The sequence below is a fragment of the Pogoniulus pusillus genome, chromosome 7 (genome assembly GCF_015220805.1).
Source record: "Pogoniulus pusillus isolate bPogPus1 chromosome 7, bPogPus1.pri, whole genome shotgun sequence".
Classification (NCBI taxonomy): domain Eukaryota; kingdom Metazoa; phylum Chordata; class Aves; order Piciformes; family Lybiidae; genus Pogoniulus; species Pogoniulus pusillus.
In genome coordinates this window covers 20342056-20366339 of record NC_087270.1, presented here as the reverse complement: position 1 = coordinate 20366339, position 24284 = coordinate 20342056, and the positions used below count along the sequence as shown (strand labels likewise).

Sequence of the window (24284 nt, the reverse complement as noted above, 5' to 3'; positions counted from 1 at the left end):
TGGTTACAGTCTCATTAGATCTGTTGATTTTCTATCAGCTCTTCAATTCAAAGCAGACTATCATGACCACCTTAGTCACTGAAACCAAATTTCACTACTCCTGAGGCAATTCACATTCCCATTTTCAGACCATATGCTATCTTCAACTCAACTGAAGTAGGTGCTGCAGTGACCTTTTAAAAAACCAGAACACCGTTCTCTACATGTGCAAAGAAAAAACAATCACCATATATTCAGTTTAAATAAGAGTAAAATGACTAGGGAGATTTCAACTACACCTATTACATACAATTGTGTGTGATTTTCAAACCTTTATTCCTGCAGCATTCGAAAGAGATGCTTAAAATATTAAACTATGGAGGAAGTACCTTTTGGTGCTTCTAGCTCTTCATACAAAGAGCACTAATGTATTTTATTACTTGTTTTAAGCAAATAATATCAAGACATTGCCCCCAGTGACGCTGTATTAGTGTAATAAGGCTAGCATATTTCAAGAAAACACCACCATCTTTCAGGAGCTTTCTTCCCTCACCAAATTTATTCCTGCCCACGTTTGCCAGTGCTCTCAATCCTACAGTCAGGCGTCCTGTTCCTCTCACTCCTTTTCACACCCTTGTAGTCATTCTTTTCCCCTTCATTTTCAGCCTATCTCCCTTTGTCCTTTCAGCTCCACCACCCTCATGTATCTGCCTCTCCTCCCACTTCAGCTATTTCTATATTTCTTTTAAAACAAAACCAACAGACTGGGATGGAGTAGAAGACAAAGAAATTATCCAAAAAAAAAAAAAAAAAAAGTATGTCACAAACAAAAACTTGGGAAAACAGTGAAAAACCCTGCAACTATAGAGAGCTCTGGTGTTCCATATTGAACTCTTTTGCTTTTCGTTTATTTAGACTACAAAGCAAATGAACGAAGATCAGAGATTTAGTTCAGTAGGTCTCTTATTTGATTTCAGGAGGCAAAGACAGCTGCCTGTGGAGTTTAGGTGGCTTAAGCAACTACTGCAAAAAAACAGTCAAAATTAAGCTTCCATCAAGAAGATACAAGATTCTTCCTAAACTCACTGTCTCAACAACATCCTAGATGCATCAACAGGATTATTTACATCTTGCTCTACAACCAATAGCAATCTGGAGGGCTCTGCAGTGTCTGGTTGCCATGTAACTATCATCTGCATCTGAAGATACATTCATGTCTGGAATAAGAACTAAGCTTTCCCATGTTAACTGGCTTTAACCAGAATGTGGCTTCCCCTTTATCCTCCCGTCTCCAGGCACTGAGATTAAATGCCTATACATCAAAGAGTGATTACCAAGGAGAGCAAAAGTTAGACTATATTCAGCATAGAGCTTGAGCCTCGGTCCTTACACTCCTCATATGGCTGGTGTCAAAACATTAAGTGTTCCATATGACTTTGGACATGTTCAGCCTCACACACTCTTGTCCCTTCACTAGACCTGTCACCAGACTGCAACAAATAGTGCAAATGCACCTGCACAGATCTAAAACTTTAACCTGAAGTTCACATTAATAATGAAGCACACCAGGTGGTCTGCAAGCTGGCACCGTAATGAGGGACTTGCAGTGACACCCTAGCTATCAAATGCTGAGCCAGGTCACTACACATGAATAAAGTGATCTCCCTGGAAAGATGAAAGGAAACTTTTTTTTTCTTTTTAAGAGAGATTACACTTGCCTTCTGTAAAAAGTCTGAAGAAAGACAATGTGCTAAAGCATTTAACTTGATTAGACTGGAAAGAAATAAAACACATCAAAAACTATCAAAGGAGCAGAAAATTATTGGGAACTGTATATGCAACAGTGACTAAACCCTGCCTGCTGCCCTCATAACCCCTGCTGACAGCAGACTCTGCAACTGTGGCAGCACTGCTTGCAAAGCTGCTGGAGAAGTGAGGCTGATCTCACACACTGCTCCTCAGGGAAGCGAGCTGGAACACAGGGAACGTCAAGGGTGATAGGTGCTCCCTATTCCCAGGGCCAGTGCCTTCTCATAGCGTGATGCCTGTCGCTGCTCACTACTTACCAACTCCAGGGAGTAGGGTGTCCCGGAGCTCTTTAAGGACGGGACGTGACAAGCATCTGAAGGAAAATTGTGCTGTTTTTCAATCTGCAAGAGACTGAGCTTGCTATTTATCCTTGCTATTTATCCTGCTTCGTATCTGCTGTGTCCTCAAGTGAGTGGGAGGAATATGAAGCTGTGGGACTTTTCACAGAGAAACTGGACAGGGCAGAGGACAAGAGACAGTGTCTGTAAGGGATTCTTCCTCTGTCAAAAAGCCCAAGGTAGAACAGACGCAGGATATAAAACTGATATCCTGGATGGTTTGTGCATCAGAGAGGCTACATACAGCCTGGGATGGCAGGTCATTACAGCAGACAGCCATATAAGCAGCTACGCAACAGTTCTGATCTGTTTGGTCCCATGTGCTTACCACCCGTACCACACATCTAGTGCAAACCACTTCATGTTCTTGTCTGAAAGAAGGCTCTGTCCTTGCAAAGGGATGCCAGGATGAAGCAACGGTGTGCAGAAAGCAGTTCATTTGTACAGCCAGCTCAGCTATCTCCTTTCACCCCACAAGCGAAAAACAGAATCAGGATCCAGGAAAGGAAAAGTTGAGACAGTTTTAAGCTCTGCAGCCTTTGCTAATTTTTTACCTCAGCAGCTTGATGCCATGAAAATTACTCTTCATCTCTTAAGAAAGAGATGCTGTTTATTGTAACAGGGACCCACGAAATACCAATTGCACACCAGCAAGATGTATCATGCCCACATATGAGCAGGTTGATGAAACCTGGAAATGGGGGAAGAATGTTAGAGAGCATGATGAGTCCCTAAAAACACTAGGTCCATTGCCTAAATATGGAATATGTAGTAGTTTCCTACATATCGTAATATTTCTGTGACTATGCACTAGAACAATGAAATTACACCATAAATCAAATTCAGTTCAGACTGGAAGAGTTCTTCACATACTTCCCAGATGGGCATCATACAAAGACAGAGAAAAACAGGAGCGAAGTCTCTGAATTTTGTACCTGATCCTGTGATCAAAGCCAAGCAAGATTTTACTGCTTTCTCTTCTTTTAGTAAAGAATGAGATATGTGTAAAAAAAAAAAAGAACCAACCAAACAACAACAATAAAACCCACATGAACTCAGCTGTTCTCCTTATAAAGGTCATTAAAGCACTACACAGAAATTATGGGTATGTATCCCTGACAATATGCACAATTCAACAGCAACAGCATTTAAACCTCTTCACAAAAATTAGCACATATGCAATCACACCAGCTTGAAAAAATAAAAATAAGTCTCTTTACTGCATGACTCTGGAAACTAAATATAATGCCTTCCCTGAGAGAAAGCCAGCTCCAAATCTTATGAAGCTGTTTTAGCTTAATTGTTTTGAGATGTAAGTGTAAACAATGCAGTGACAGTCTTCATTTAGGAGAAAAACCAAAACCAAAGAACAAATACAGTTGCTGGATCTGAAGTAAGCTGTTCACTGTCCTGAAATAACATAACTTAGACAAGTTTTCATGCTGAGAAGCTGGAGAAGCCAGTGTTGCTTAAGGGCCATTTGAGACACTTCAGCCCCTAATGAGGCCAAGTTTTTTTTGCAAGATAGTCTTAACTTTTCTTTTTTTCCCCCAAGCATCCCTAAAAGGAAGCAGGTATCAACTTCTGAAATATTGCACCCTAGGTATTATCATCCAAGCAAATCATTGTACTTCAGGGGGAAAAACACCAACACCAGGAACAGGAATAACTAATGCAAAAGCAACTTCTAGCAACTAATGACAAGTTCTTATTCCCAACAGTGTGCAGGTCTCCTTGCCAGAAAGAAATACTCTTTGAACTAATTTGAAAATTTCTATGAACTAATACTAAACCCACCTCTTTTCATATTTTTAAAATTCATTTTTAGTAAAGCCTGACCACTAATTCTAGTAAGATGTTCTCAAAGTGAAGCCTAGTATTTTTCACATCACCTGAAATATGGTCTTGTGTCCCTAAAGAGCTCTTTCTGAAGAAACAGAATGTTAGCATTCATTACTGTAACCCATTGATGTATATTTTATTTGTGGTGTTAATGTTTTCAACCACTTTTCTTTGATGCAATGCATAATTGGTACTAGGTAAAGTCTTCCTTATAAAATGGAAGCCTCTGAACAAATTCTGTGATAAACCATCAAAGGAGTAGAGTTTGCATTAAAGGCCTGAAGGGTAAGAAACAAACCAAACTTGAAACAATTGAAGTCTTTAAGAACAGTGGCCGGGATGGGGCAAATCTCTACTATTAACAATACCTATTAACAACACCTGAGAGTTTATTTGAGAACTACTATCAGAAACAACTTCTTTGTTTACCTGGATCTAACATAAAGCAATGGATGCCATCAATCTTACACCAGTATAAATGTGAATCCTTGTTTCTACACTGAAAATGGTTTCACAGGTAGCCATAAAATCATATGTCACAGCCCAATGCAAAGTGATCATACAGGATCCTTAAATGAAAGGCAGTGTATTCCAGGACACTACCACTGACTTCCGGTCCATGGAGGGCTTAAAAACCTACTTGGAAGGAATCCATGAAAGGTGACTAACTGAAGACGACATGCTGGCAGCTAGTCTAAACTCGCAGTGCATACACACCATACTTCTACTACAGAAGTCATTGATAACCTAGAAAAGGCTAGAAAATATTTCTGTAGACAATTTTACTTCATTGGTAATGAGAATGTTTTATGGTCATCTTATGTTTTAGAACAAACATGCAGCAATCATTTATCTAATTTTTCTATTATACTTAATGCCAAATGTATATAAATAGAGATTACCAACAAATGAGTGGAAAAGATAAGCTTTACTGATTTTTACCTATTAGATAAAATCAATTACTGATCTACTGGTGGAAATGTTTACTGCAATTCCTGTTCACTTCATTTAAAAATTACCATTTTCATTTCAAAACCTTTTAAGAGTCACTTGCCTCTGAGCATTCTTTTACATCACTTCAAAGCTCAGGTCCTTGAGCTTTAAAAACAAGATGTGATGTTATTATTCCAGCCAAAGAATTCTACTGGAAACTCTTTCAATGTTTGAACAAGCATTGATGAAATAGTGGCAAAAAGTCCACAGAAAGGATGGCAGGCACAGAAGCTGTTTTAGCAGTGCCCCACAAAATTCAAATTCAGACAACAGACCCCTGCGTAGTTCAGACCTTTTCAAATAGACAGGGGCAGATCTGTCATGGAGTGTGGGAAGACTGCCAACCCTTAAAATCAGCAGTACAGCTGGGAAAAGGAGTCTGAACTACTGCAACACCTGAAATCAAAAATATAGACCTCATAACTCGTTCTAAACACATCCAAACTAACAGTAATATAAACTTCTAGTCCTCATTAGCATCTCCTGTCATGTATGTATATCAATCAGAAACGTTAACAACAGTTCCTTGGATCAGCCAAGTATTGTATGCATGTTTTAAACTGCAAAATTTACAATACAGAAAAAGGTCTTGCATTACACAAAGAGAATTTTTTTTTTCCTTCTGAATTGGGCTACTGTTAACATTTGCACCTGGTGCTTACATAATTAAATATAGAAAACAACAATTGTACCCTAAGAAAAACTTAATTAGATTAAGCATGCAGTAACAAATGCAAAATTACCATCATTAGTATGTCAGTGTTCTACAAATGGAAATGCTTAACTGCCAAGCCTAGAACTCTCATGTCTCATTTATTCCCACAGATCAGGAGGAGACCGCATTTTACACTCTTTAGTAATTTTAGGGTAACTGCATCCAGAGGAGTTTTACTCACAAAGGAGCAGGCAGGAGTGCTGCTGTTGTCTTGTCTCTTTCTCTCACTCTCCAGAAATTTGGGTGGCACCCTTTGGTTTACAGCCATTTTGTGCTACAAAAGCAAAACCAGGCTGGGCAGCCCGGAACAAACTAATGAGTCTACAAATCTCTTATGTTTCCTGACCCTTCATCATAAGCCTTGCTTCACAGGCACCTGCTTTTCTCAAAGATAAGACATGACGACATGTGAATGGCATGACAACTTCCCCCCCCCATCCACCAAACAACAGGAATCTTTTAATTTCAGGCTTAAAGTTGCCTGAAAATGTTTCAATGGCATAATAGTATAGACAGTGATGGACTGGGTAAGGTTGCCCACAAAATTTGCAGAAGAGTTTCACAGCATCCACCAAGAGTTACCCAAGCTGAAGTGGTACTGTCTGATCCAGCCTTGCTTTCTTCCGATTATACAGAGTATTTTTAAGTAGTTGGAATGCTTCTAACCCAGTCCTGCTGAAGGTCAGCAGGTGTGATGTGTGTGCAGAGCCATGATGAAAAGAAATGTCCCTAGTTAAAATAAATGAGAACTCTTCCAGCTGTCTTCTGCCACCTTAGTGCCACTCAAATCTTCAAACTCCACCACTATGACAGATCAGATTTGGTAAGACTAAACAGAACCCAAGCATTTGTTACACCTGAAATGGGCACAATGCTACAAGACCCAAATTTACTGCTAGATGCTTGCAATTCTCTAAATGCCTTTAATTTGTCAAGAATTAATGTGAACTTAAAATGGGTATTTAAATGCTTTGTATATTTAATCAATTTCCCTCAATTACTAAACTGTAAATATTCCCTGAGTATTAGGGCATTAACTCACTCTAAGAAGGTCCCAGAGACTTAAAGCCTTCCTGGATAGTTCATGCCTGCACAGTTATTTAAATATTGCCACTCAAATTGTGAAGCTAAACAAGTCTTCCTCACAGGATCTCCTCTGGAAGAGCAGATATTTAACTAAAGCTAGAACCATAAGCTAGATAATATTTAAACTGCTATTTGATAGCAGTTCCAAAAGAAAGCAAATACAACTTGTTCAACAAGCAGAAGCAGGTTTTAAATTGCATAAATGAAAGAAAAACACATAATTAAGAATCCTGATCAGTTTTGAAAACACACAACCATATGCTTGATGGCAAACCTGTCACACCCACCAGCGTGGGCTCTCTGCCTTCCTTGTGCTGCAATACTAAAAGCCTACAATCACGTTTTGCTTTCCAAAAGGGAAGAAACAAACAACCAAAACTTTCCTTTATTAAGAAAATCCAGAGAAACACTAGGCAAAATTGTGATCTGAACTTAAACTTTACCCTGCAGTCAAGAAAATTTAAAAAAAAGGAAAATAATTTAAAAAACCCAGTTGTTGGGGTTTTTTAAAAGCAAAATTCACATAAAAGATAACATTGGACATAGATATGAATGTTTCTTGAGAAAACTGTGGTTACATAAGGTTACCCAGCTGTGCAGCAATGAAGCATTTTTCTTGATTAAATCAGGAACTATGGCAACCAAGGGTACTATGGCCTCACATATGCTGTAATAATGAGACATAATGAAGGGTCTTCTGGGAGCTCTCCCACAACTGTTAAAATTTTATAGCATCAGATCTGGGAATTAATTTTGAAAAAGAGAATCCTATTTAATATTTGATGTGCACTGGTACTTTTTTTTCCTTTTACAAAGAAACAATTTCCTCTAAACATCCACATTCTTTAAAAAAAATTCAATTGCTCCTACTGAATTGATTCTCAAGGGAGAGGAAGATGATATCGCATGTGAACTTTCCAGTATTTGCTTAGCATATCCTATTTGTGGATGTCATCTTATTTGAATAATCATATGTTCACAATTTTCCTCCTCCTGATGAAAAACTGACCTGTCATCAAAGCAAATTTCCTTCCAAACTCCCATGACTGCTATCTGTACCTGATGTTATTAAGAATATTCATTTTTCTGACACTCATTCCACTAGTTATCTACAGATAAACTCATACATATAAAAGGTCTCATCTCAGTCCATGGTGAGGTGATGCTATATTTCTGTAAAAAATTGACTTGAAATAATTGTCTGATAAATCTGATGATTCTTTGTCCAGCTGTCATCTCAAGGGAAAAGTTTTCTGCTGAATCTTTTGTTCCCTGGGAGGGCAGGCAGTCCTAGCTGAAGCACTAGTTGCTTGTAAGCAAGGCCAGAGAAGAGGCAAAATTCCACTGCAGCCGGGTTATATCTGGATTGAACAGAGGCACCACCCTCGAACAAATCATCCTTGTGGAGAAACTATTGCCAAATCATCAAGGGTAAAGAAATACAAAGAAGGTAGTAGCGCCAGGGTTTTTATCCCTTTACACTGATAATGCTCCCTTCATTCCTAAGAGCAAGAGAACGGCAGAAAGGGTGACCACTGCAGTACAGCTAAATTGGGCTAAACACTTTAAAATCAGAATTATGATTAAAAGATAACCAAATACGATGACCATAACTGTAGGCTTCCATAGAAACTTTTTCTTCACTTACATCAGCTCTACAATGGACAGCTCGTTTTCTTTTTTTTTTTTTTGAGTAAACAATTAATTTGGCTCAGTAAATTACTCCTTGTTCAGAACACTTTCACCAGTACAAACTGGTGAAAGGAAGGAGACAGGGTGCTACCCGCATTTAGGGGCAGATGGCATGATTCAAGAGGAGAGAGTCTGGCGACTAAAGCTGTGGTTAGGATATGGAGTAAGAGTAGGGATAGCAGTGAAAGAGGACAGGTACATAAATTCAAAGACAGAGTATCTGGGACATTGACTTGAGACTAAAACCAAGACATTTCCCAGTTAAAGAAATCAGACAGTGAGCCATGACTGGTTAGACGTGGAGACCAGTTTTTAGAAGTGAACGCTGAGGTAAGAGGTTAAAGAAGACTGTCATCCCACACACCTCAAATGTAAGAGAACAAGGTCTCACATTACACTCAGCCCAACAGCAAAGGAAGTGATTACTCATCTCTTCCCCCTTTCCACACCCATCATTCCTGCCTCAATCAGCTCTCTGCTCTTTAATCAGATCAAAGCAAACCTTTTTAAGACTAGTCTGAAAAACGTCCAAGTAAAAATCCTCCCTAAATCCGATCTCTCTTTAATACATAAATTTGGGGCAGCAGACATTTGAATGGATGTGATTGAGCACAGGTAGTGGGACTAAGAACAACGCAGGAATCTCAAGGAGAACTTCAGTCGACAATTTATAAATGTTGCCTTACAACCTGAGTTAATTCCTGAGTGCCTTACAACCCGAGTATGAATTCCACTTTGCAGAATCACTTGGAATTTACCTGGCCGATTTTTTTTGCAGTGTAAGGACTTCTGTGTCTTCACAGTAATCAGGCCCTTGCTGCTTAGGCCTTAAAATTAGAATTCTGACCTTAATGCCTACTTTTTTTTTCTTTCTTTCTTTGTTTTCCTTCTGGTGAAGATAAGACCACTGTTTTGGGGAAGACAAGTAAATTACCTGTGAAATCTTTAATTTCATTATGACATCATACACTAGACTGGTAAGTATCTTAGTAAATACTGGTTTGGCCAGAGCTGAAATACACAAAACATCAGTTTGCTTTGAACAAAGAGGACTGAGATGAGGTTTCAGATGGAAAAACAGTGCAATTGCACAGTTAGAGGCAATATCATAACGCATGCACGCATAGAGACTGAGCCTGCAGGCAACTAATTTTGGCACTTCCTAACTTTAAGTACTTGGGTTTGCACCTTAATAACATTCCTTTAACATCATATGTGTATAATACACTCATAGATCACTCACCCAAGACATAATGGATTTACTCATCCACATTTGTGAATGATTTGTGAAGCTTGCATGAGTTTTCTAAGTTGCATCCCCGCCCAATAAAAATCAAATCAGATGCCTCTGTGAAGCCCAGAGAAACAAGCTGATAATGTAAAAGGAACAGACTGAACTGTAACAAGATAAGTGCGACAAAAAATATTTTGTTCTTTGCTACTGTGTATGTAGCCAAAACCACAACATTATAGATCTGTCAGTCCAAATGGCAAAAAATAGGATTTTGAATTTTAAAAAGATAAATTAGCTTTAAAGGAAACTTGAGCAAAAGCTCTACATGTTGCAAGGCATTTGCATAGGAACAGGGGAAAACAAAATATGTAAATAAGGTGACTATGTAAAGAAAAAAAAACAAAACCAAAACACAAACAACTAATCTACACATAATTATCAGGTAGCACTTTTTAAATGGGAAAACCCTTGGCAATTTTCTATTAGAGGAGGGTAAACTTGGCCAATACTTGAATTAGATACTTTAGTTCAGAAGATAGTTCTTTCGTCTCCTAAGATTTTAAATGCTTTATTAATACGGTGCAAATTTAAATTGAAAGTAAACACAAACAATTTACACAGTAGTTGCCTCATAATTAAAAGTAAACAGCAAAAATAAGAATAGTATATTGCTGAACATTTAAAGAGATTAATGGTGGTAGCCTCAAAAGCATCTCATTTTCCCTATATTCACATCTTCATCTCCATTAGTGTAAAAGCAGTTATCTAGCAGTCTCTTATTTCCAGTTGGTGGCCCTTCTGCCATTCCTTTAGAGAATTTGCTGTACAACCAATTAAGGTTTAATTGTCAGAAAGTTGCTCTCGGTAGAGTACGTTTTATCTTTTTTCCAAACATCATCCTCTTTCTACCCATGAAAGTGGTACTACAATTAGAATTCCTCTCCCTTTCAAAGAGGAATCAAAATTCCTATTTTCAAAACTGATGTAGGCATTATGAAACCCCAGTGAGTTATGCTCAGCCTTCAGAGAGATGATTTTTTGGTCATTTCTGTTTGAACCTTTTGCAAAAGATACGGTTTCTTTGTCTCATTTTCCCAACTGTAAAACAGAAAAAAAAAAACCAAACTTCTATGTTTACAGAGCAATTAGGAGAAATGCACCGAAGGTCTGTGGAGCATTTAGGTTCTGTGATAATGTTCATATGGATGAGACTCATCATGTGTTTTCTTTCATATCAAAGCCATCTTCAGCAGTTCCTGTCCCTGGTTGCTTCACACCTCAGTTTACTCTTCCCCCATTACAACTGACTTCAAAAATAGTCTCAATTGAATGTACAAAGTTAATCAGGCTTAACTTGAAGCCCTGGAAAGGGCAGGGAGCTTTTTTGTTTGTTTCTTTAATCATAGGAGCCACCTACTTTGTAGCTGGCAGTATGGCATTTAGAACAAACATTAGCAACTGAAAGCTGCATTACCACCCCATATTATCAGTTAGAAAAGACGAGCAACTGCAAAGCCAGACGCGTACGTGCAAGTTTTCCACTAATGGCTCATAGAAATCAGTTCCACCTATATGAGAGATTTAATCCTTTGTTAACAATCACCACATTTCACTTTTTACTATGCCAAAAATTCATGCCACTTTATATTGTCTCTGACGGATAGTTCTCAAAACTAGAAAGAAGATAGACACACAGAAAACAAAAAAGAGACAGAGCTTTCCAAGACTCAACCATCTTGCCAGCTACTCTGCTGGAGATCTTCTTGGCTTTTGAAAAGCTGCATGTTATAAGCTGTAAGTGTTTTGCACATAACAAAGGAACTTTGGGGAAAATACGATCAGCAAAGAGCAACCCAAACAACCAGTGAAGTTCTGTGGAAAAAAGCAAAGAAATGGAAATAGAAGACAAGAGGTAAATGAAGATCAGATGTCGTAATTATTCAGTCTATGCAGCAAGGAGAGTTGTAAACTTTCTACATAATCTTACTTCAGTTCTTGGTTTGTGCTCGCCTTGCAAGTTTAAACCATAGTTTTATTCAAGAGTATCATTGAAAATACAGTGACTAAGAAGTAACTGCTTTCATTAGAAACAAAAATAAAAAACTATTGTGAATTCTTCCCATTAGGGGAGGTGGGGCATTGAAGAAGATGACAACTTCCAACCTCTGACCTTCAGGGAATGTGAGTTTTCATGCCCCAGCACATCAGCAGACAGCTGCCTTTTCCCTCCTTCCAGGGAAGTGCCATTGTTAGGCAATGTGTGGACCTTCATTTTACTGGACACACATATTGCAAAAGAATAACCAAAATGGATCTGCAAATAGTTGTTGCCATTTTTCTGTGACATTTGTCCATGCCTTGTATAGACATCTGATGTAGGAAGTAATGAGCTTGGTGCTTAAGAGACACATTTAAGGAATTCTACTGGTTAAAGTCTTCATGTTGTACTCACACATACCAGCATGAAAGCTTCATTAAGTGGGCTGGTATTCAGAAGTGATTCCATATATACAAGTCAAGTACCTTCATCAGTCTCTGTTAGTTCATTTGTTCAATTTCTTTTATTATCAGACATAAAAACTAATTAATTGGGGGGTTTAATGTTATAAATTGCATTTCACATTTTCCTCCTGCTGACTATTTGGCACTTCTGTTACAGAACCAGGAAAACAGCTCTAAACCTTAAATCTGGAATACAGATTTAAAACCACCAGCAGCCCTGTTGGAATCTATCAAACCATGTCTTTGCTCCAGCACTTGCTCCATTCTTGCCCCAGCTAAAGGGATACTGCTGCAATTGTTAGGTGAGAAACAGGATACCTGTCAAAGGTGTTCAAGTGTACAGGTTTTTCTTTCAAGGAAAAGCACTTAACTTTAGAAGCTGACTTCTGTAGACTGGTACATATATACATTCAAATATCTGACTACATTTTCATTCTAGCACACAGCCACATGTGTCACCTCCTGCACTTGCAGACTCCATTTTCACCCTGGGTGCACTGCTCTTCACCTTCAACTAGAGCAGGAGACTCTTAACAGAAGTATCCTAAGACACCTGAACAGCACCTTGGTAAATGAAAAAACAGTTGTAATTTTTTCATATAGGACATGGAAGCAAGACATATACACATTTGTGTGTACGTGGAAAAAGTCTTCAACATTTTCAGACTATGTCCAATTCACATAACAAACACTGTGAATACCTTTATACATCAGGTGATATCTGTTGATTAGGGGAAGGTTTGTGATCTAATCCTGATTTGCAGCTCTGTCCCGCAACACAGAACAAAAAGGCAAAAAGGAATGCATTCCTTACAAAACTGCTTGGCTAAAAAGGAATGCATTCCTTACAAAACTGCTTGGCTTTTGGGCTTGGATTTTTATAAAAAATACCATACATTTTCTGTAAACGTGAACTAAAGTTCTTTCCCAGTCTAACAAAATCAACGCCATATTTTTATTTATCTACACACACACACACGCAGTCTGAATTTCTGAAAAGCCTGCAAGATTCAGTCACAGATATATATAGTGACATGCATATATAGTCTATATGACAGTCATATACATGGCAGAAACTATGTATGTTCACCTTTGTAATTGTGTGTACACCATACTAATTGCCTCATAACACAAATGAATAACACAAGCAGAGTCAGTGTGACTCTGAGAATGAAAAAGGCCTCACAATTAAGTGGGAGCTCAGAGCATTGTGGACTCAGCACTCAGGAACTTATGACTGAAAAATAAAACATCACCTTTTAATGCCTAATTAAGTCAACACAGCAGCTAAATGAAAAGGCTGAGAACAGCAGTGAGTAAATATGCCTAGACACTAAATTCAGATTATTTTCATGACCAAAACATACAGTTATGCTTCCATACATGGCTGGAATAGGAGCGCCACTTTAAAGAACCACATGCTGAACATGGATTTTTAAGGAAGTCTTTGTTAGGGAAAGTCATTTATCTGCATCAACAACTACACGTGCACATTTGAAACTTAACACCTGATCACATGCCCGTATCAGTTCCTGTAAATAGCAAAACATAAATTATGTTGGTTTTTTTTTTTTAAAGTAACTGCTGGGAAAGTGTAATTAACAGGATACAATTAGGCAATAACTAAGAAATATTTAAAATCAATCCAAAGACTTCCTGTTTATGATTGCTACCTATAAGAATGTATAAAAAGACTAGAGAAAGGAAGGGAATAAAAAGCCAAACCAACAACACAAAATATATATTGCATTTAAGTTAAAAAAAACTAGAATAGAGAACATGTTTTGAATATAATCATGGCAGTTTACGATATCATTTGATGCAAACTATGCTTACTTACTTACACAGCTGCTATAATTGTATCTCTAGATGCACAGGATAATGAGAAAGCCCACTAAGTTTAAAGGTGAATTAAAACTTACATGGAAATAGCCATTACAGTAACAGAAGGCAAAAAACCAAACATACAGAGGCTGAAGAAAAAGCCAATATTTCAAGAATAGCTGACCTGTAAAGAAAGACTACACTTGCAGAGAAAGTTTGGAAAAAATTCTATAAAAGCAACTAAATTACAGAGAAATCTCTTTGCTTTGATCCAAGCCAATAAAAAGCTCATAACTGCTAAGAAGATTTTGGGCTGAAAGGGTTACACTCTACCCTGAGCTACGGGGCTACCAATGGAATTAGTATTATAGCAACACAAAAATACATAAATATTAAATTTTTAATTGGCTGATGTACTGTCACAGTGGGGAAACTGGTGTCTACAGCCCTCTCAAACCCACTCTATTTACAGAGATGAAAAAGAACAGCATGCAAATATCAAAAAAGAGATAAAACACTTTAACAACCTTACAGAATTGCCGTAGCAATCTTCCTGCAGAAAGGGGATTAATTAGCCACAAAGGCAAATGGCCATTTGCCTTTAAATTATCAGTTGGCCTACATGATCATTATTCACTAGGAAAATCTTTGCCCCTTCATAGCTATTATCTAAATAACTAAGATATGGTGACGCAGGGTACAAAGCAACAGAAAGCCTTTGAAGCTAGCTGAAATCCCAGATGAAGCACATTTATTCCACAAAGCCATTTGTTGCAAGCACACCCCAATCTGACAAATGTATTTGACATGATACAAGAACATGCCAACAGACTGCCATAAAAAAAACCCAAAATAATAATACTTGTTTTCTTGATGAAAGAATCCTGTCAGTGCTCCTTTCCCAAACTCTTTCTTCTCCTCTCAAGGGATGCATTCATGTTATGTGCACGTCATGCACAAATTTGAACTTTGAATTTAAACCCTTGATTCACTTGCATTTAAATTATGTAAATATCAGCCCAAGCCCTGTGATAGCCCAAACAGAGAGCATCTCATTCTCCTTCGGGATAAAACAGGCTTGTCTTCTTCCTCTTACACATCCTGAAGGGGTTAGTATAGGGCCAGTCTAACATTTAAAGTATTCTCCTTTTATATGGCTGTGGAGTGCTTTGAAAGTTGTCTCACTCTTGCCTTCTATTTTATCTTGTACAACTTTCACTTGTCAGTGTCATGAATATTCATTTGCAGTGCAAGTCCCATCAAGTTACTACCCAATGTAAAAACTCCTCCTTCAGATTCAACTACTGAAAGACGGCTGGATATGGTCAGCAGTGTACCCAAGTTACAGCCCTGAGAACAAAAACTTCATTCCTGGCCATGCAAAAGAATGTCAAGAAATACTTTTATCATCTATTCCTTCCTGCTACTGCTGACTGGCTAATAACTCATTAACTTCCAATTAACTGACACATAGACAAGGTGGCTGGCAAATATCAGTGACACTGCAACATCATCCAACCAGGAGATATCCTCTCTTGCTATAGCACTGGCAGCAGACATAATGCGTGAGCTACATGCCTGATACACCCATGTCTGAAGACAAACAGCTCCACCATCCATTTGGACAAAAGTGGTACAACACAGAAGCTCAAACACTGCTATCTAGTGATACTTATGCTGACCTTAAGATATTTCTTTGAAAAAAGGTTAAGAGAATTGGAATTGTGTAACCTGAAGAGAAGGCTCTAGAGAAATCCTCTTGTAGTCTTTCAGTACCTAAACGGGGCCAACAAGAAAGCTGGAGTGGGACTTTTTACAAGGGCATGTACTGATAGGACAGGGAATAATGGCTTAAAATTGAAACAGGGTAAAGATAGATTTGATGAGAAGTTCTTCATTGTACAAAATAATGAGCCATTGGAACAGGTTGCCACAGGCCACGCTGGATGAAGCTTTGAGTAATCTAGTTTAGTGGAAGATGTTCTTGATAAGGTCCAACACAAACCATTCTATGAAAGTGACTTTCAGTCCCATCCATGTTCAAGCCCATCCAGATCCATGGATGAGCCTATTAGGCTGATGCAGTGCTGGATGCTTGCTCATAGGCAAGAGTAGCTGCTTGCCACACTGATCCTTGCGCAAAGTCTACGTCCTGCATCGTGTGTTTTTGTGCTGAGGCTCAGCAAAAGACTCTAGTCATTTAATAGCTCACTTCCCTCCTGCTAAAACTGTATTCCAGGATAGAAGTCAGCCTGTGGTAATTTCTTTCTAGCAGGAGAAAACACATTTTTTGCCACTATTATAATCTAACACAGATGTAAAGGCAAACAAAGACAGCGGCAAGCAACTCCTCCTTTCAAAATGGAGTCTACCCAACAATGCAGAGAAGTCCAATTCCCTACTGTGATCACATGAACACAAGCTCTCCATGCCACAACAGCTGCTTAAAATGACATGCCTACAGACCATATCTTGGCAGACTGGAGAAGTAGGTCTGGTCTACATTTATAATATCCTAGCATACTTATGGCTATATAAGAATTACATTTTTCCATGCCAGCAAAAGTCCTAGAAAAGCCAAAATGGAATGAGAAGGAGAGATGGAGAGAAACAGATAAGCAGACAAATCATTCTGGGTAACGAATACTTCCAGAAAACTATGCATATAATCTGTCCTCTCTCTAGTTTTTAAAGAAAAAAAAAAAACATTTTCAAGTCCAGAAATGACAAAAATTATGTTTACAACAGTACACATAAAAGGATGTTTACTTTCACAGCTCTACTATAGGCAACAACATCTTATGAGGGGGAAAATATATCCCTAGGTTGCTATTTTAAATATACCTTTAACTGAAGGTCAAAGGAAGTAAGCCAATTGAGAAATTAGCATGCAACAAGAGCTTGATTACAGTCAGAAAATGAAGTAAAGGAAAAATTAAACCCAAGGAAAACAACTGAAAATAAGATGGGGACTGAGGGGCACAAAACTCAAAAAAAAAACCCAAAAACCCACACTATCAAAAACTGTAAGAGGGTTGGGAGGAGAAATCTCAGTTCTTGCTTGCTTTGTTTTAACAAAGTGCATGAGATCACATACTTTCACTCCTTGACACAACTTTAAAAGAATGTAAAGAAAAAAATTGCCATGCAAGAGAAAGTGTTCTGAATTCTCAATAGCCCAAAGTTTCTGATGTGTTTTTTAGAAAGGGACAGTTTTTATAAAAAATATCACATATTTTTCCCCCCTCTCTCCAAATGCAGGTAATATTTCTCACTTTTGCACTGTGGAGCATAAAGGAAAATATACATGATGTACAATTAAGCGTTAGCACTCTCTGCAAGTTAATAGGAGTGGTGAGATGCTGAATGTGTGATAAACCCAGCCCTGGAAATGAAATATGCCTCCTAATTAAAAATCAATTATTAAAAACAGTAAAGAATGAAAAAGAAAAAAGACTCACTCACCAAACTCATAATGACATCCTGGAGGCTTCAGAGTTATTTGAAAAGTAGAAAGAAACCTCTGACATCTATATATAACTAAAGATTCCTCTAAGACTCTATTGTGGGTGCCTCGATTTTACGATTAAACAGTTCTGTGAAAAAATGTTTCTGGTATCTTCTGTGCTTTTAGCTCTTCATTCCAAATGACCATGAAAATGAATAGGCAGTATTTAAATGGAGAATGCAAGGAAAAAAAAAAAACATTACTCTGGCTCTGGAAATTCAAGTACATAAACGTCCTGATGTGCCTCTGAGGTGACACAGGGATGATAAGCAGCTGCCCAGAACCACCAGCATCTGAACTAACCAAGTGTGCTGTGTTTACCCACAACACCACATTGTTGCATTCCTCAATAGTTCTCCTCTAGAGAATAGTTTTAACACAGATATTGAGCGATTCACAAATGTTATATTGAGGTGTTCAAATAACTACTTCCATCTAATGCCTTCAATTCTGGAAAGATTTCAAACACAGAAGAGTTCAAACTTGGCTACATAGAAATTTCTGGTTTCCATTTTCTCTAATACTAATACACATACTGATATCCCCAGCAGTGATAGAGAGATTAAGTTAACAAGCCTTACTGAAGAGATGCAGACCATTATTGGAGAAGCTATGCTGGCATTATGGCTTATCATGAATACTAAGCACCTGCAATCAAAAGGCAGCTTTGGTGTTTACACATACAATAGTTTCAGTAATTCACTACCAGTAGTGCTTGCAGAGTGCTACTGACATTCCTTCTGGAGAAAGACAAACTAGATCCAGAATTTAAAATCCAAGCCCATCCAACTGGAAAGGGCTCCACAGAGAAGTCCTTTCTGGCACTACTTTTCCAGGAGGAAAGAACCTTGGGCTCCTTGGGGCTGTGGCAGGCGGGTGAGCCACACGGCGATGCCCCCCACCCTGTAATCCCCCGGGGGTTTGCAAGATGGAGCTTTCTCCTGTGACCACCACCTCTCCAAAAGGGCATGGCCAACGAATGTGCACAAGGACAGAGCCACAGGCACCCACACAGGGACCATCCAAACTTGGGACTACTTTGGAAATTAAATTCTCAGGATTTTAACTCAAGACATGTCGACCACCCTACCTGACGGCAGCAGCTCCAGAGCACAGCCACAGGCCCTTGGCCACCACCCGGCAAACTCCAGGACACAAAAGAGTCACATCGTTGTTGTATTTTGTGTCAGAAGCAAGAGGCCATGCTGTTATCCCTTGCCTGGAGCATGGAAGGACGTGGGATGGTGTTCTGTGGGGATGTGGCCACGGGGCTGCTCTCCGCTGCAGGAGGCGGTCAGGGCCGCCTGGTGCTGGCCGCAGCCAGCTGCAGCCGGTTCCACAAGGGCCCTGCTGCGCGCCCAAACTCTGCCTGCCGCAGGGTCTGCCGCTGAGGAGGCTTGCTGAAGAAACGTCCAGAACAGCCCAAAGGGACGTCATAGCAGCAAGAGGGAGGAGACAGGCAGAAGAGAGGGTGCAGGAGCATGCCGCCTGGTGTGTAGCCATTACCTCAGCCTGCCTTGATTGGGCAGGAAGGGGGGACAAAGACGTTTTTCACTGCCAATAAACTTGACTGAAACTTCCTCACTTTTAACACATAATATAGGAAAAACACTGACTTGACCCACAGTGCAGGGTCAAAGAATCACAGAATGTCAGGGGCTAGAAGGGACCTTGAAAGGTCACCCAGCCCATCCCCCTCGCCAGAGCAGGATCACCTATACCAGATCACACAGGAACCCGTCCAGGCTGGTGTTGAATATCTGCAGAGAGGGAGACTCCACAATCGCCCTAGGGAGCTTGTTCCAGTGTTCTGTCACCCTCACAGGGAAAAGAAATTCCTCCTTATGTTTACATGGAACTTTCCGTGCCTCAACTTCCACCCGTTGGCCCTTGTCCTGTCATGGGGCATCACCAAGCAGAGCCTGGCTCCAGCCTCTTGGATGTACATACTTATAAACGTGAATCAGGTCTCCCCTCAGTCTCCTCCAAGCTAAAGAGACCCAGATCATCCCATCTGCTCCTGAAGAGGAGTCACATTATCTAGTGACAGGTTGAAAGAACATCAACTTCTGAAATGTGGACCAGCTGAATAAATACTATGGGAATTCAATTTAAAAAAATCCCTTCAGCAGCATCAGTGCTCTGGGAACATGACTGGAATTTGAACATTTGCATTGATTTATGGTTGTGAGGGTTTTTTTGGCATTACCAGCTGGGAACAAATACTGGAGAGGAGGTATGCAAAGTGCTCCATACACGAACAGTTAGCAAAGGATTACTTTCTTAAGGATTATCTTTAAAACAAAGAAATTTTTGGTGTACTGCAAACAACCACCTCGAATCGAAAGAAACAGATTAATCTAATAGGATTATCAACCAAGTATGGCTTCCCTGCGCTTCAATGTCCAGACGCATATCTGAGAAACATGAACACTTCTATTTAGGTACCTGGGTGCAGTTGTCAAGCACCTTTTCAAGGTCCACAAATAAGGGCTCAGCCTGTTCATCTACGGCTGCTAAAACAAAAGGCTTGACAACTTATCCTCAGGCCTCACAAGCAAGAGCAATCTTCTGTGTTTTTGCAGAGTCCTTCCCTTTATCCTTGCATATGTAAGCTCTGATCGTCAAATCCTTTTAACTCCAGCCAGGAAGGAAGATTATTGGCTGCCTGTGCCTGCACTGTGAAATTTACAGAACGGAGTTCTTTTACTTCCTTCTGGGAGGGCAAGAGAAGTCACAGAAAACAGATCCAGCTCTTGGTGGAGTTTTTTCCTGAACTGCTGCACTCATGCAAGCTTCTACGGCACCACAGTATTACAACAAGCAAACCAGCATCGATCTACTAACACAAAACAGCATCCATTTGTAAACAATACACATTATCTACACTTGAGCACCTTTCTGACTGGTAGCATCTCTTACATGCAGCAGAGACTTGCATTGAAATCTACTTGGGTATTGTCGCTAACAACGTGATAAGCAACAGGGTTTACAAGCAAACAAAGAAAAACATAAAACCACCCCACCCCAACAACAAAATAACCAACCAAAAGAAAACACATTCATTTACTTAAATTATTTTAACTGTTTCGATTAATTATTTATTTTAGACCTGTGTATTTAATACACATTCTAGGTTTCCTTTAAGTAAATTTAAACCGATAAATGCTTACACACAACGTAACATAAGGCAGTTCAGTTCTTTTGTGTTTCAGTCATGGTTTATATGCAGTTTAATGCAGAGGGGAAACCAGATACAGCAGCAGTCATAAACCTTACCTCTTGATATGAATTGTTATCAACTTTGGTGAGTTCTCATCTCATGATTTTACTATTCTATCTTTTGAACTTATTACATGTTGGTTTAAAACCCGATCAGTATGTATTTCACACTTACTTATGAATAAATACAGCATTATGCAAAGACTCACCTCCTCCACCTCCAAGAAGGCTGGAATTAGCTACAGGAAAGAGAGAAAAAAAAAAGAAGAGAATCATTAGCATTGAGTTTCTTAAACAGACTGAAACAAAACAGAAGATGTTTTGCAAGAGATTTTCCTTTGTTTCAGTAACTTTGTTACTCTCCACTTATCAAAAAACATTTGTTGCTAAAAATGATCATTTATGTAAATTGTAATTGTAGTCTTATCTCTACACTATTCTAAAATATCTTTGACCGCATAGGCTTAAAAACAAAACAGTAATAACAATTATTAAAGGTAAGACATTGAATATCTTGTGTAGTTAGAATCTTGAATTTATAATTCTATAAGCCACGTTCTTTTTAGATTACAAATGAAGTAAAAGTCTTTGACTTCAGAGAAACATAAACAGGCATTGATGCAACTTTCTGATTGTCTCTCCTTGATTCCTATGATGCCAAATCTTTAAGGATGACAATGAGAAACTTTGGCCCTATTGATATCAAAAGGATATTTTACCATTGCATGCAATCATGTTGGGATGTCACTCAGTATGCTTAGTATTGCCTCTGTACTGCAATCATTCAGCTTTGGAAGAAAGCTTTTGGAAGAAAGAAATTCAGAGCATGGTGATAACAAGATGGTCTTTCAAATTAAGCCAGCACAACTGGAGCAATGCCAAGTAGCCTCCTTTCACAGCCCAGGTAGAAACAGAAAGAAAGTCTAGGCATCCAAGTCTGCCTTGAGAAAAACAGTCTGCCTTCAGATGTGGGAAAAGCAAATTCCTGGTGTATCATAATAGAGATAAAACACAGCATAAATAAAAGATGGACACAGGTATTTCTACTCACACGCAGATTAGTAGAGGAGAAGCAAGACATCAATCCCTTTCCTGCTTCAGTACAAGGGTAGATGGCAAGATACACAGAATAAATTGGGCATTTTCCAGAATTCAAACTCTCTACACTTCTACATTATTATTTATTAAGCAGTAAACTCCCTTCTCCTCAACAAACTTCCTCATTTATACAGAGTGTGATTCTCATGGTATGGGATACACCTGTGAGCCAACTCCAGTCAGCTGTGCTGGCTGACTCTGAACTGCTAATGGCCTGCAGCCCACAGCCAGCCTGGGATTCTTTTCCAGCGAAACCAGGACATCAGCAGAGCTGACAAAATCAAATTGATATACACTGCAAACTAAAAGGACAACCACCCATCCTAGGACTAGTAGCATCTACACTACTTGAGTGAATCAACTTGTGACACTAAGTTTGATCCAAGCCTGGTTCTCTGTGCTTGTCTAGAATCTTCCTTCAAATGCAGCTTGGTAAATCAGCTGAAAACTACCATTACTACTTTTGGTTCAGATCTGTAAGACATCCAGCTCATTACGAGATATACAAGTAGTATAATGGTGTGGCTAGGAAAGAGAAGATGGGGCAGCACAGTTTGGAAAAGACAGTGCAAATCTTCCCTTTTGGTTGTCATATACTGTTATATTAATACTCAAGATTCTTAACTTCCACGTATCTACATCCCATGAATCACCTGTATTGCTAGGACATCACTGTCACAGCTACTTTGCTTTTACATAGCTTAACAAGGCTGCTTTACACTCTTGGCTATCCCCTGTAAAGTTCTAGCAGGATTAAAGTATTGCCACACATAAACTGCCTTTGAGAAAGATACACTGACAGTAATAATAAATATGTGCAGACATACTGCAAAGAGTGCCAATGAACTTCAGTCTTTCTCTATTTACCTGCTTTTGCCCTCACTAAAATTGACTAATAAAGAAAGACACCAACTAAAAGCAGCGCAACAAGAGCTTCCACAGGCCTCCTGTGACAGTTAACATCACATTTCCTGGAGTTAAATTAGCTTACCTGAGATAAAAATCAGCATAATTCATATCAGAAGAAAATAAAAATAATGAAGTGTCATCTACAGCCATGACTCTGCAATTCAACCTTATTCTTTTTTGGCACCTATAATTGCCATTCTAGTTCTTAAATGAGACAAGTTCTAGGATTTCAGTTATGTTTGAGAGACCTGAGAGACACAGCTAAGATCTGTTATACCTCCTGGTACCCAATGTTTCTTCTGATACCCAGCCAACATCCCCAGTGCAAACTTATTCAATGGCTTCTCAGAGAATTATGTTTATCTCATAAAGTTTTCCTGACAATGTTCATCATTCCAATGCTTTCTAAAACTTGTTAATAACACATACTATAAGTCAGCACCACACACTTCTCTATAGAAACAGCAAAAACAGTTCAAGTACATTTTTGGCTGCAGTGCATCTACAACAGCTATTGAAATTGCAGCAATAATTCATAGGCACTTTAAAAAAAAAGAATTATGCTTGCATACTAGAAGAAAAATCAAACAAATTTCCTATGAAGCCAGGAAAGGATATGACTGAATTATATTCACAGTGTCCTTTCCAGCAAGATAATGCGTCACTCAGAAAGAAAGAACTTTTATTTTCCAAATGTTCAGGTGGTACCTGAAAGGTTCAATAAAATATATCTTCTCCTTCCATCTTTGGGAAAGTCTTACCATTGAAGAAGTAACTTGTCACTTAGCACCTAACAAATACGTTTCCGCAGTCAGAGCTGAGAATGTTCAGCTGGATTCAGAGAGGAGGTCAGCACAGCCCCATGGCTGTAATCACATCATATTATGTTGGAGCAAGCACGGCCTCTCTTCTCAGTCCCTCTGTGTTAACCTACAGCTGCATTTTGTCCATTAGTGTTCCCAAATGATCAAGTCTTGCAAAGCAATTTGAAAGGGGCTCCTGCTGTAGAGATTCAACTACAGGTAGTATGAGCAACCAGTGATGGGACCCTGGGAGCTTTCAACCTCCAAACTTGATGTGGACGATATTAACCCCAAGGCTGCACCACTACACTGTGCACATGCACAGCTTCTCCACCTAACTCAAGGTGTGCCTAGCTGTGGGTAATGTAGCTTACAGCATTTGTAGACAGTCAGTAAATATATCTTGACTAACCTCTTGTCCTTATTTCTCTATTCCAGAGCCACAAAAGATACTCAAGTCATAGGAGACGGGGTAGGTTGAAAGAGTAAAGACTGAACTGCTGTCAAGTACCCAAGGCAAAGAACAGTAAAACAGAACAAGCATAAGAGGGGCTTCAATGAAATGTGAGCTAAGGACTTCTTGCACCTCATTTTATTCCCCATGTTTCCCTTTAAAGTTGACCTGCGCAACCCTTCTAAAACTGCCTCCTTCCAAACTACACTCTACAATAGATTCCTCAGCATTAATTCTGAAAATTCATTCACAGTACAAACATTGAAATATTATTTT

At 39.0% G+C, this 24284-nt stretch overlaps 1 protein-coding gene across 7 annotated transcripts in view; it reads right to left on the bottom strand.

Annotated features, from left to right (window-relative positions):
- Positions 1-24284, bottom strand: part of MACROD2 (mono-ADP ribosylhydrolase 2) — a 1034078-nt gene that overhangs the window by 807433 nt on the left and 202361 nt on the right. For 6 of the 7 annotated variants that reach the window (XR_010302823.1, XM_064146159.1, XM_064146160.1 and 3 more), the window contains exon 4: positions 20954-20983. Coding sequence is in view for 5 of the 7 variants with exons in the window: in XM_064146159.1 (XP_064002229.1) it covers positions 20954-20983 (30 nt within the window). In the remaining 2 variants the exon portion in view is untranslated. Of the gene's footprint in view, positions 1-20953; positions 20984-21795; positions 21941-24284 lie in introns of those variants that run through there. The other variant, XM_064146163.1, reaches the window with a different exon arrangement.